At 34.2% G+C, this 13,118-nt stretch overlaps 1 protein-coding gene across 6 annotated transcripts in view; it reads right to left on the reverse strand.

Annotated features, from left to right (window-relative positions):
• Nucleotides 1-13,118, reverse strand: part of rhea (Talin_middle and talin-RS domain-containing protein rhea) — a 47,772-nt gene that overhangs the window by 3,859 nt on the left and 30,795 nt on the right. For 5 of the 6 annotated variants that reach the window (XM_070642219.1, XM_070642215.1, XM_070642217.1 and 2 more), the window contains 8 exons: nucleotides 11,031-11,179; nucleotides 10,260-10,938; nucleotides 9,690-10,193; nucleotides 9,465-9,553; nucleotides 9,236-9,324; nucleotides 8,181-8,844; nucleotides 4,073-8,110; nucleotides 3,806-3,996 (listed from right to left, as the gene is read on the reverse strand). In XM_070642219.1, coding sequence (XP_070498320.1) covers nucleotides 3,806-3,996; nucleotides 4,073-8,110; nucleotides 8,181-8,844; nucleotides 9,236-9,324; nucleotides 9,465-9,553; nucleotides 9,690-10,193; nucleotides 10,260-10,938; nucleotides 11,031-11,169 — 6,393 coding nt within the window. In that variant the 5' untranslated portion in view covers nucleotides 11,170-11,179. Of the gene's footprint in view, nucleotides 1-3,805; nucleotides 3,997-4,072; nucleotides 8,111-8,180; nucleotides 8,845-8,959; nucleotides 8,986-9,235; nucleotides 9,325-9,464; nucleotides 9,554-9,689; nucleotides 10,194-10,259; nucleotides 10,939-11,030; nucleotides 11,180-13,118 lie in introns of all 6 variants that reach the window. The other variant, XM_070642220.1, reaches the window with a different exon arrangement.

Raw genomic sequence — 13,118 nt, forward strand, 5'->3', positions numbered from 1 at the left:
ATCCAATAATTAGCAATTTGAGGCAAAATTCGGATTTCTCGTGAAATTTTCAAGATTTAATAAGAAAATCTATGCAAAATCGGCTTTTTTAGGAGTTTTGCATCTTAGAATAAGAAAATTAGTCTTTTCTGAGATTATAAAGTAGTTAAATGTTGAAAAAATATTATGAGATTCGAACTTCGAAATAAAAAAAATGGAATTTTTTATATGAAATTCCATATACTTCACAAGTGTAAAAATTTCATTTTAGTCGATCTAAGTCGCGGCTTTAGTCGGCTTTAGCCGGTTTTAGTCGACTATAGTCGACAAAGAAAATTCTCAGAAATTTTTTAGTCGGCTTTAGTCGACTAAATTTTAGTCGACTTTAGTCGACTAAAGCCGACTAAAAACCTTCCGACTACGACCTCTGCTTTTAAGGAATCTTTTTAAACATTGACAATTGACCTTTATGATATTTTAAAAAGCAAATGCTAAAGAACAACGTTATTATGCAACAGTATTAAAGCTGTTTTTGGTTATAAAGATTTCAATTTGATTCAACTTTTGAAATGTAAACAAAGAATTTGAAAAGTTCAAAATTTGAATTTCGAAACTTCAAGTTCAAAATTTGAATTTTCCAAACTTGAAGTTCAAAATTTGAATTTAAAAAGACCGTTACTTCAAACTTTTCAAAACATTAACCAAAACATCGTAAAAATTTGAATTTTAAAAGACCGTTACTCTAAAATTTTGAAAATTTATCCAATAATCGCGAAAAGATTCAAAAACTTAAAGAGCGTTATTTCCAAATTTTGAAAATTTCAACCAAAACCTTCACTATTTACCATGATTCCCAAAAGAAAATTGGAAAAAATATGAAAATATAAAAATTTTGAATTTACCTAGGGAATTTGAAAAGGCTTTATTTTTTGATATTTTATTTCGAAAGTGGTGCAATTGTTTAAGATTTAAACTTATTGTCATAAGATGCAAAAAGAGGTTGTATGAAATGATATGTTTTTTATACTTTTTTAATAAGGGATATGGCACTTGATAAAATGTCTATCTATGAACACATAATTAAGTATACAATACAGATAATAATAACTTGATATGATATGCATTCTAAAAATAAAAAATCGAGTAATTCGTGTATCATAAAAAAAAATAAAATTTTGAATTGTTTGCTGCTTGCTCATTAATTTGCGTCTATTTTCGAAACAGCCTCTAATATGGGCGTTGATATCAGACGTAACAATTGTTCTTCTTTTTCAGGGCGCATGATATTTCTTTTGCCGTCAGCTTTAACCTTAACGATTTAGAACCAAAAAACACAGAGATAGAGATAGATAAAGATTTAGAGTTCAAAATTATCTATTTTTTATTTTTTTTTTTCAGGTGTTTGTTTTTTGTGTATTTTGTGAATACTAAGAATTTTTTGATTAAATATCTGGAAAGTTTAGTGATGATGAAATATTGTAGAGCAAAAGGGATTTTTTATGGGGGTTGTTCACTATTGATGACATTTGAATGTTGCAATTTGGATATTTCATCTAGTTCAGCGGTAGGTAACATGTATGACGCTCAGGCTGCTCCCACTTATCTATAGAGAGTGTCACTATTGATGCAACTTCTAACCATAAGAGAAGGAATAGTTAATGATGTTCCAAAGAAGAGTTCAACCACCTCGATGAGGTTTTGGCATTTTTAAGAAGCTCAATATTTCCTCCAATTTTAAAAAGGTCTAGACTCCCTCCGAACATTCTTATGGTAGAGTTGCAAGAACTCCAATTTGGAAGGACTTCCACTGGAGTCTGAACTCTCAAAAAAGCTTTTTAGATAGATATTGTGGAAAAAGTTAAGGGTTGATTTTAGCAATTTTTGATAAAATTCTGCAAAATGGTTGCCAATTGAAGTTCGAGTATAAACAACTCATCCCTACCCCTTTAGGTTACACATCAGATCATCTATAACTGTGGTAACCAAGAAGATAAAGGAAAGTTATAGTGTCTAGGAGGATGGATAGGTAAAGATTATCTGTCGATTAGAGCTTTGCTCTTCAACTTATGGATTGACTATCCCCAGTAAGCAATGAGCATACTTAGGGCAAACTAACTTGAATGAGCGTGTTCATGAGTATACTCAATCAAAATAATCAAGCATGCTCAATTATGTGTGCTTACTCATGCTCCTTTTCTGTTGAACTATGTGCCCACATTGTATATGGTTATTTAACCACAACTTTTTAGACCTCTCTCTCTTACAAGCATTCCAAAATTCTAGACATCGACCCGATAGTAAGTGAACGACCCCAATTTGTTCTACAATCTTTCATTTATCTTATATGCTTTTAGTCTTGTTGTGTATTTTTGATTTTAAAAAAGAGTATAATTTTTTATGTACGAAACATGAAACATCTGATACAAGCACAACAATTTTACAACATATAATCAAAAAATAAAAAATTCTCAATCTTATATGAGAGATTAATAGTGAAAAAAAAGTATTTTCTATATTCTCATTGTGATACTTGAATAGGGTGCATATTTATTTTGATGCTGACATGTGCATCTGTAAGTAAAATTTACAAACATAAAAAAATTGTAAGAAACTTTAAAAAAGTTCAACTTTTTTGTACATCCCTCAAGTATCCACTAGAAAAACAGAAATAAACAGCAATAATAGACTACAAGACTTTTACACCATTTATAGGAAAAAAATTAATTATGTTTTTTTTCGTGCAAATTCAACAGAACAAATAATAAATAAATAAATAATAAAAAAGTCATTCTCAGTCATTGAGCATCGATTTCATTTAATTTACAACATACAAACAAAATTTTTTCATTAAAAAACATCTCGTCCAAAAAAATATATAAAATTTTCATGTGAAGTCGAGTGCCCTCGTGTAAAATAAATAAAAAAAGGAACCAACTTTTACAAAAAAAAAATTAAATATATGCATCATTGGTTAAACGACATATCCTCCATATAAAAAAGGTAATAAAGTATTATCAAGTTCATTCAACTCCTTTTTTGTGCATTTAGTATGGATAGTAAAGCGTTAAGGTTATTATGCAGCATAAGAAGTTTCACTTTAAAGGTAGTTTTGGATTAGCAACCCATAGGAGGCAAAGAGCATGTTCTTAAGAGCACAGCAAGCTTAGAGCACAGCAAGCTTTGAGTACAGCAAGCTTAGAGCACTCTTGCGAGTATGCTTAGCTTGTATACTCTAGAAGAGCCACCTTCTGAAAGCATGCTCTTTGCATATTAGGGAACACAGCATTAAAGAAGATAAAAATCAGATTAGAAAGGAACTGACTGTATCATTTTATGTTTTGGTTAGTGCCATACCCTAACAGGCAATGAGGATTGTTTCAAGAGCTTGTTCTACTTAAGTATACTATAGTATACTATTTTAAGTATACTATAGTATACTATTTTAAGTATACTATAGTATACTATTTTAAGTATACTAGTTAAGCATGCTCACGAGCGTGCTCTTAGCTTACTCTGCTCTCAAAAACACACTCTTTGCCTGCTAAGGATAAAAACGGGTTAAATAGTAAGGCTTACTTCAGTACACTTCAATGCATCACTCTCAAAAAATCATTTAAAATATCAAAAAAATATTTAAAGCAAGTTTGGTTAATTGCCGAGACAGTAGAAGTAAATTTTTACAATGTTTTAGCATGTTAGGAACGATTTATATGTATAGCATAAGATTATAATATTGTGTTTATCCGTCACAATAAAAAAAAGAAGAAATTATTGAAGAATTTCAAGACTAAAAATTTTTATTCACATTTTGTATTCCTCAACTTACCTTTGCGCTATCTTTTAAATCATTCATGGCTGGATCGTGTATTGGTTTACCAGAAGCCAATTTTGTCGCATTAATCAGTTCGCCAAGTGCTGCGGCAACATCCTTTACGGCATTCATTACCATAACTTGTGAATCGGATTGTGTGGAACCGAGTGAGCTTGCGCCTTTCTTAACAGCTTCAGCAAGTTGGACTGTTATGTAAAAAATATTGGAAAAATTTATTATAGAAATAAATCAGAAATGACTTTAATAAGTTTTAGCACTTACCAATAGTTGAGACAGCATTTTGTGCTGCACTAGCCAATTGATCTTGTGTACCAGCAGCTCCAGCAACTAAAACTTTTGTATCCTCAACAAGTGCTTTGGCAGTTTTCAAAATATGTTCACGATGGTCGGCAAAGTGACCTTCGCCATCGGAATGTAAAGTTCCAGCAGCGGCAAACATGATTGTTGTGTCCAAATCGCCAATAATTGCAGCAACAGTACTTGATGCATTTATGCATGCTTGAGTACCTCTTGAACCGGCTTGTATTGCTGCCAAAACTTGCGAAACTTTCTCCGAGACATCGCGTGCACCTTTTTGTGTTTCATGTAAACTGCTTGCATCATCTTTACGTACACCAGTTGTTGATTGAATTAAGTGTGTTACTGAGCGACCCAAATCTTGGACAGTATTCTTAATTCTGATGGAAACATCAGGCGATGTTGTCAATGACGAAGCACCGACTGAATCTTGTGCCAATTGTGTATAATGTCTTGTCATTTCAACACATAATGGTGCCAATTTTGTTGGATCGAAAGCAGCTTTAGCGCTAATTTCGTTAGCATGACGAGCAATTTCCTTCGCTGATTGAACCATTCTTGTTTGATAATCAACATATGTATCATTCAATGATGTACCTAAGAATGATTGACGCTTATCAGTTATGCGAGATATTGAACGTGAAATTTGTTCAATTAATCCAGTAACGACGCCATTTTCAGTCGATAATCGTTCAACTGTTGCATTTAATTCTAAAATTGCTTCCCTTGTTGATTCGACACATTCATCTAATTCCTGATGCAAATGTGCTGCACGAGGATTTCCGCCAGCTTCCTTTGCAACTTGCACTAATTGAATTGAACTCTCGACAATTGATTTTGCTTGATCTATAAGTAAGGATTGTTGACCCGAATGAATAACGTGTGATGATGCACCAATTGTTCCTGTTGTCAATGGCACAATATGTCTTGCAATTTGACTCACAGCATGTCCTAATGATTCTGCATTTTTCTTTGCTGATGATTTTACTGGTTCTAATTTATCAATCAATTCACTTGCTGCATTTAATACCTGTCCGGTGTAACCTTGAATATTATTATCCTTCTTTGGCTGAAGACCTTCAATTCCAATTGCCATTGATGTTGCATTCAAGTCTCTATCACATGTGTTGAGAATCTCAATGACTGACTCACATTGCAATTGACCTGGTGCTTTCTCACGAATACTTGATGCAAGTTTCTTAATTGATTCTGATACTGATTTACTATGAATTGCAAGTTGTTGCCAAATTGGTGGATCTGTTGGTGTAACTGCCAAAACTTTTGCTGTCTTAACCATTTCAACTGCACCGTCTAAGATTCCACGACCAGCATTTAAAATTGGTTCTTGTGCTCTTCGTCCATCAGCTGATATTTTTGCGGGTATTGAAACGAATTCAGGAGATGATGCAAATTGACACAAAGAACTGACGGCATCCAATAATGGTTCAGTGGCTTTTGAACATCTCATTCTTGAAGCAGGGCTGTAATCTTGATCGAGTGCCTTGATTTCACGAACTAACGATGCTGTCGAATTTGCAACATCTTTAGCTGCTTGAACGAAATGTCTCTTTGCAACAGGGTTCTGGGTATTTGAACTTGCATTTCTGCATGCATTGCACAATGCTGATGTGTGCTTTGCAATAATTGTTGCTGCTGATAATACTTGCTGTTGAGTACTTGTTGGTCCTTTCAAGACATCACAACTTTGACGAATAGCATGAGATGCACGAGCAAAAGCTGATGAATCGACTAAACCAGGACGTCCTGCAGCACTTGTTGGATTTGAAACACCAACAAGATAAGCAGCTTGAGCTGCTGATTCAATCAATCCACGAATTGACTCAGAAACAGAATTGACAGCATGACCGAATTCAACATGCTGAGAATGTTTTGCATTGTTTGCAATGCCTGTCATTCCATCTCCAAGTGTTCTACTCTTGTCCATGACAGTCTCAAGGCAATCATAATATCCTTGGTCGGTCAATGCTTCTTGAGGTGATTCAAGCAATGGTCTCAATGATTCAATGGATCTAATTGCATTGTCACATTCCTTTTGTCCAGGAGCTGATTGTGTGCATACATCGACAAGTTTATTGATACTTTCAGTTACAAGGCGTGCAGCTGTAGCTAATTCATTTTTAGAGTTTGGATATGCAGGATCGGCTGCAACATTTCTAGCTGTTCCTAACAAGCTTGTACTTTGATTTGTTACTCCACGAAGTGAATCAACAATAACGACACGATTATGTTCTTCTTGTGTCTGTCCAGCCATTTCCAAAGTAACAGTCAATAGTTCTTTATAAGCACCACAAAAATCTTGACTAGTATTTGCTAATTGAATTGGACTTGAATAAGCTTGAGCAACTCTTCCACCAGCGGTACTCAAGTTATTTGCTGCTGTTTTTAAATCAGTTTGAAGATGTCCGAATGGTCTTGAAGGTGGTGGATATTGACCTTCATCAAGAATTTGTCTCAGTTCAGTAATGGTCTCATATGCTTCATTGATATCCTTCAATCCTGGAAGACAATCTTGTGTCTTTGCAAGAGAATTCTTTACACGCTTAGCATTAACGTAAAGGTTTTCTTGGTTTCCGAGATTTTGCAATGTTCTTTGTGCTTCCTCAATCAATCTTATCGATTCAATAATAACTTCATCAGCACAATCAATTACCATTGGATTCTTACTTGTTGCAGCAACTCCGCGTACTGATTTTGTGAATTCGCCAAGAGCTAAAGCAGTATCTCTACCAGCAACGCCAGCATATAAACTGTTGCCTTGTGTAACTGCAGATAATAATTGAACAATTGCGACATCTACTCCATTACTTGTAGTTCCGAGAAGTTTGAAGGATCCATCTTCTGTCTCACCAGGCAAAGGACGCAATGATCCATCACGTGCTGCACGCTTTGTATCAGCAAGGACATTTCTCAAGTTCTTAACAGCATCAATTGCTGATTCTAATTCATTTCCACCACAAGCTTCACGTGCTCTCTGAGCAGCTGATCTTAATTCATGAATTGAATGATTTAAAGTAATGGAAGATTTGCTCAAATGTGTGGCAGCAGCATGGTCGCGAACACTTGGCTGAAGATTTCTAGCTGAAGCAGCAACTTGAGTTCCTGGTTCCAAAAATTGTTCAGAAGCTTCAATTAAACCAAATTGTGCTGACGAATCATCGGGATGTGCCAAAGTATTTTTAACACCAGATACTAATCTTGGAATTTGTTCGGCAACTGCTTGACAATCTTGAATCAATATTTCTTTTGTTTCAATATCCTCGCTATAATTTGTGGCATTTTGTGCAGCACTAATACATTGTGTGGCTGATGAAGCAGCTTGCTTAGCACATTGTTCTAAACGTTGAATTAATTTACGTTTCATTGCTGGTGTTTTTGCTGTTGTTGCAGTTATATCACGCAATTCTTCGGCAGCATGGCGCAAAGCTTCTTGATGTGCCGATTCATGAGGTGAACTTGCGCACAGACGAGCTGCTTCGACCATTTTAGCTGTAGCATCTGCTAGTTGTTTTGCAGCTGCTAATAAACGTCTTTGAATTTCTGAATCTTCATTGCGTTCTGCTTCACCTTTGATTGACTTTATCAATTCAGCAGTTGCTTGACCAAGTGCTTTTGCTTGACGTATCATTTCTTGTGGATCACTTGATGATACCAAAATGTCTGTTGCAACGAGAACATTGTCGACTGGATTTTCATCTTCTATTCTGACTGCACGCTCACGAGAACATAATTTGATGTGTTCTAATAAGTCAGTCAATGATCTTGAGACTTCTTTTGCTGCAGCCATCAAATCACCCTTAAGTTCATGATTATCGGATGCTTCATTACAAACTTCTACAAGAACAGTTACAGCTTTAGCAACTTCACGAGCAGCTGCTTCCAATTGTTCACGACAAGCTGGTGATTGAATGGTAGGAGCAACGACACGAGCACATGCAACCAATTGACTTGTGGCCAAAGCACATTGACTAGCGGCACCAATTACTGTTTAAATAAATGAACAAAAAAATTAATTAAAATATTCACAAAAAAAGAGTCAGTAGGCTTTATGTACCTTTATTTCTGGTAGCCTCATCATCACATTCAGAAGCAATAGACTTAGCTTTCAATACCAAAGCAGCTGTTGTATTAGCGACAGCCTTAGCCAATGCTAGCAACATATCATGAAGCTCTCTACTTGAATCATCTTCCTCTCCAATCGTATATAAAACTTGACCAGAAGCTTCACCGACACGACTAGCAGCATTGAACAAGTTTTGACGTGGATCTTTAGCTTCAGGCTCAGCAGCCTTCAACAAATCACTAAATGCATTGCATAATTTTTTTGTAGCATCTAATAATTTATCACCATTAAAGTCATCATCCATCAAAGCTGCAATCAATCTAACTTCCTTTGTAACTTCTGGAATTGATTGTGCAATTTGTGACACAGCAGCACCGACAGCATCATGATCAACATCTTCAGCATTTGCAGCTGTAACAACTTGTGCGGTGGCAGCATTCATATTTGACAAATGACTTGTGACAGTTTGTTTCGATGTTTCCAATGTTTCCTCGCGCCATTGTAATGATCCAGGATCAGTTCCAAGTGGCGGTAATGCAGCTTTTGTTTCAAGATCGCGTTCAGCTTTGCTGATTGCTTCTTGACCGGCTGAAATATATCCGAGTAAGGCACGTTGTGGTTCCGTCAAAATTGTACTGACATGAGTCTGTTGAAGCTGTATAGGAAGTTAAGGAATCATTAGCATTATGCTTAATTTTGTATTTTAAGGATGTCTTCTGATTGTAAATTTGATTATGAAAATTATAAGAATAAGAAATTTTTTCACCTACGCCTTTCACTGTTCTCATATAAACTGCTGCAAATGTCAGCATGAAATAAGAATGAGAGAAAAAGTTTTGTTTTTTTGTTCTTATAAAACATGTCATTTACATAAAAGATATTTTTGAATAATAAAAATCCTCTTCAGATGTCAAGTGAAGAAGAAGTCTTACAAAAAAACTCAAGAAAATCATGAAAGTGAAGGCAAAGCATTTAAAGGTGTGCATGTGTGCAAGGATTTAAACTAAGCATATAAAAAATAATAAAGTTTGCAAATCTATTCTTACCATTGGCGGTTGATGAGCTAAATTAACTTGACCAACAATAGCACCAAATTGTGCTGAATTCATTTCGCCAGTTGTGAATGTACGTGATGCTTAACATATTTAAAAAATAAAATAAATGCAAAATAAAACCAAAAATTAAAATGTGAAAAATAAAAGGAAGTACAAAATTATAAACAGTATGAAGGGTAAGCGATTTAAATAATAGGATTAGACTGTGTTTACGACTTACCATCAACTCCGCGAATTAATACAGGCTTATAAATTGATTCCTCATTTACTCGTCCAACTTTCGTAATTTCTTGTTGAATAATTGAGGCTCTGTAAAAATTATAATGACTTAATAAGTACAATTCTTCTCGGAATTACTTATGCAAGAATAGTTAAGGATTCATTTGTTCCTCAAACTTTCAGTTCTAAGGATTGAATCTAAACAATAATAAGTTTAAAGACTTACTTGAACGGAGCAACACTTTCTTCAACCATAGTTGATCCTTCATCGCCCTCAATTCCAAAATGATCTTTGCTTTGTTTCTTCTTCAATATAATGTCAATATAGCCAGCAATAAGTTGTACAATTTGCTCGGCTTCAGTTGTTTGAACGGAATAATATTGATCAGCATAATCACCAAAATCTAATGTAAAAGTATTTGGTGAAGCACCCCAACGACGAACAGTAGTTAATGGCCATGTTTTAAGAATTTCCTTTGTCTTCTCATCCAAACGTAACACGGAGTCTTTTGTAACTCCCAATAAACGAGGCACCAATTTGTTTTTTCCATTCATTTTCTCCTTTACAAGGAAGAATGTAACACCATAAGTTGGCAATTCACGAGCTGTTTTTGTATATAAAACTTTTGCGTCGAGTTCACTGACACCGACGTGTTTGCGATGTTCGGCAAATACTTTCTTTTCGATGTTCTTTACGCGCACATATGAGCTTGGTAAAAATTCTTTTAAGCTGTTAGAAAAAATAAAATTTAAAGTTAGGTATGAAATCACAAAAATAGAATCTATGCCTACTTACTCCAAAAATCCTTGCTTATGTTTTGATTCAATATAATCACCAAATTGTATATGAACTTGTACACCAGCAAATTCACATGCTTTCTCTTGTGTAATCGGATGTGTACCATTCAAAATGGCATCTCTAGCTTGAACATATAACAAATTCAATTGAACAGGATCTGTTGAGTCGATGTTTTGGTCAGAGAAGAAATATTTTCGACGCAATAAGACCGTCTCACTCTCATCAATTCCTTGTTCACGAAGTGTTTTGCTATTGTCAACCCAATTGATTTCATCATCGGTCTTCAATTTCTTCCTCAAACTTTCCATTTTAGCATCACGATCACGTTCACCAGTCAATTTACGTCTCAATGTTAATGTACCAAAATTCGATTTATTATCTGGTTGATTTTCATTTTGTGACTCTTGCTCTTCACGAACCAAACCGTACTCTTCATGATTTGTTATACCGATTTTTGTACAAATGACAACCATCAATTGTGAGACTGGCTGTGAATCATCAACGAGTATAGTTTTAACAGCACCATCAAGCATACGAACTCTTAATGTTCTCAACTTTCTTCGATATTCCAATACATCTAAATTACGAAGTAAGTAATATCCAAGATTACGTCCCGGTTCTAACCATACTCCTTGACGACTGTCCTCATCCGACAAGAAGAGTCCATATTCCGTAGCTGTAAATGAGAATAAAAAAAAGTCATTATTGAAGTATTTTTGGAATTCAATTTCAGCTTCTTCTTTAATTAAATTTTCAATTATTATTTACCTTGTCCTTGAACAGCTTCTGCAAATTTATCTCGAATAATGCGACATGCATCGAATACTGATGTGTTTGGATCAAATTGAATTGTTTTTGTGACTCGTCCTCCTTCCAAGCTGATCCGCAATGAAAGTTGTGTGGCCATGATTTAGAAACTATAAATGAAAAAGAATTAAGATGACTTTTAGTTATAAAGTTTTAACATTTAATGACGAGAATAAGTTCAAGAAGAACGGAATCATTTAGAGATTGACACAGAAAGTTTTAAGAAAAGTTACATTTTAGTCACTTGAACAAGTTGTTTAATATTTTCATTCCTCCCTTTATTCCCATTCAAACAGCAATGATGATGCTCTTTTCAGTGCCTTTTTTAATTTCTATCAAAAGACGATAAATATGCCTTTTTTTTCTTCTCTTTCTCGACAACCGGAAGTGTCAACATCATCGTCTCTATTCAATAGATAGAACAAGAAGATGAAGGAAAAGAAATTATGAACCAGAAAGGATGTTGTCGACCCATTTAACAAGGTGAACAAATGATGAGCTTTTTTTCTTCTCTTTTATTTACAGCGTTTGTCAACAATCGAAGAGGATGATGATGAGAAATAAAAGTATGAGGAAGGTGGAGATGATGAACAACAAGAATATTTAAATTACTATCATCCTGAGAGGAAGCGAATGCTTTTCAACAGATTGTTGAGTTTTTAGCAGCCTTTGGCTTATTTCACCACAATAACCGCATATAAGAAACTATAAATGAGAATTAGCCCTCAACAGAATGGGGATGCATAGTATAAAAAAAGTGTAAGCAACAAACCGATGTTCCTTTATTTTGTGTTATTTGCGGATTATTTTATACACAATGATTTATAAATCTTCTCCCCTCATACTGACAATAGAAATTATTTAATATGTCATCTTATGGGAAATGAAAAACAAGAGATGGGTTTCTAAGGATGTCATCTGAATATGGTATCGTATCTCTTGAAAATTACGATAGAAATTTAAGGAATTTATTAAAGATTTTGCGTGAATAGAAAAAATTTTATCATTCATTCTAATCTAAATTCAATGAGGGAAATACTTCAAAAAAATATTTCAAGTGTAGGCATGAAACAGAAGAAGCTTTAGTCATCATTTTAATACCGTAAACAAAAGATAAACAAAATGAAACCTCAAATTGAAAATTATCGTTCGAAAAAAGTTTTTCAATCTCTAAGCGTAGAGTAGTTAATAAGATTTACAATAAAGTTGGCAGTTCCACTCCCACCTGTATCACAACGTAAAATTTGTATTATAAAATCCTTGACAACTAGTAAAATTTCATAGTAGTATCGAATTCCATAGAAATTTTAATAATCTGTCAAAAATAATAACAAGTTACTATCTCTAGGAATTTGGAATTTTCAAAAAGCTTAGACGTTATTCATTAATGACATCCATTTGAAATTGAAATTTAAAACCCCTTCAATTTGTTGCTATGTCACATTAGCAAAGAGCTTGGTCTACTAAACTATACTAGTCGAGTAAAGAGCTAGTAGAGTTAAGCTCGACTAGTCGAGCGATGAGCGTTCTAGCAGAGTATAGCTCGACCATGGCCTGCTCTACAAATCAATTGTGGTCCATGACATCCCCTTTGTGTAGTTTCAAACCCCACAATTCTAAAATAGGACAAAATTTATAAACAACCCCCAATAACACACCCCCAAAATATTCTCTAATCTCCAAAAATATTCCTAAATTTTCACAAAATTTAATGACAATTTAATCGATACCTAAAACCATATTGAGTTGATTTTTTTGAGTCTAATAATTTAAAGATTATTATTATTATTTTTTTGCTCTGTTTCCTCTCGACTTCATCTTTTTCTTACAAATCTTAATACCATTCAATGGATGTTGATTCAAACAAAAGAGACAAAAAAAAATAATCACAAGAGGGGTGGAATTTTTCAATTATAAGATAATGTGCCTAACGACATAAAGAAGTGGAGGCAGAAATTTGATCCATACTATTCCATTAATCGTATTTGGGAACATCACATCACATTAATGGATTATTAATAAATTTTTTTGAGAATATGTTGTGCTCCA

Source organism: Chironomus tepperi, unplaced genomic scaffold, assembly GCF_022539635.2.
Source record: "Chironomus tepperi strain 1889 unplaced genomic scaffold, CSIRO-AGI_Ctep_v1 contig_269, whole genome shotgun sequence".
Taxonomy (NCBI): domain Eukaryota; kingdom Metazoa; phylum Arthropoda; class Insecta; order Diptera; family Chironomidae; genus Chironomus; species Chironomus tepperi.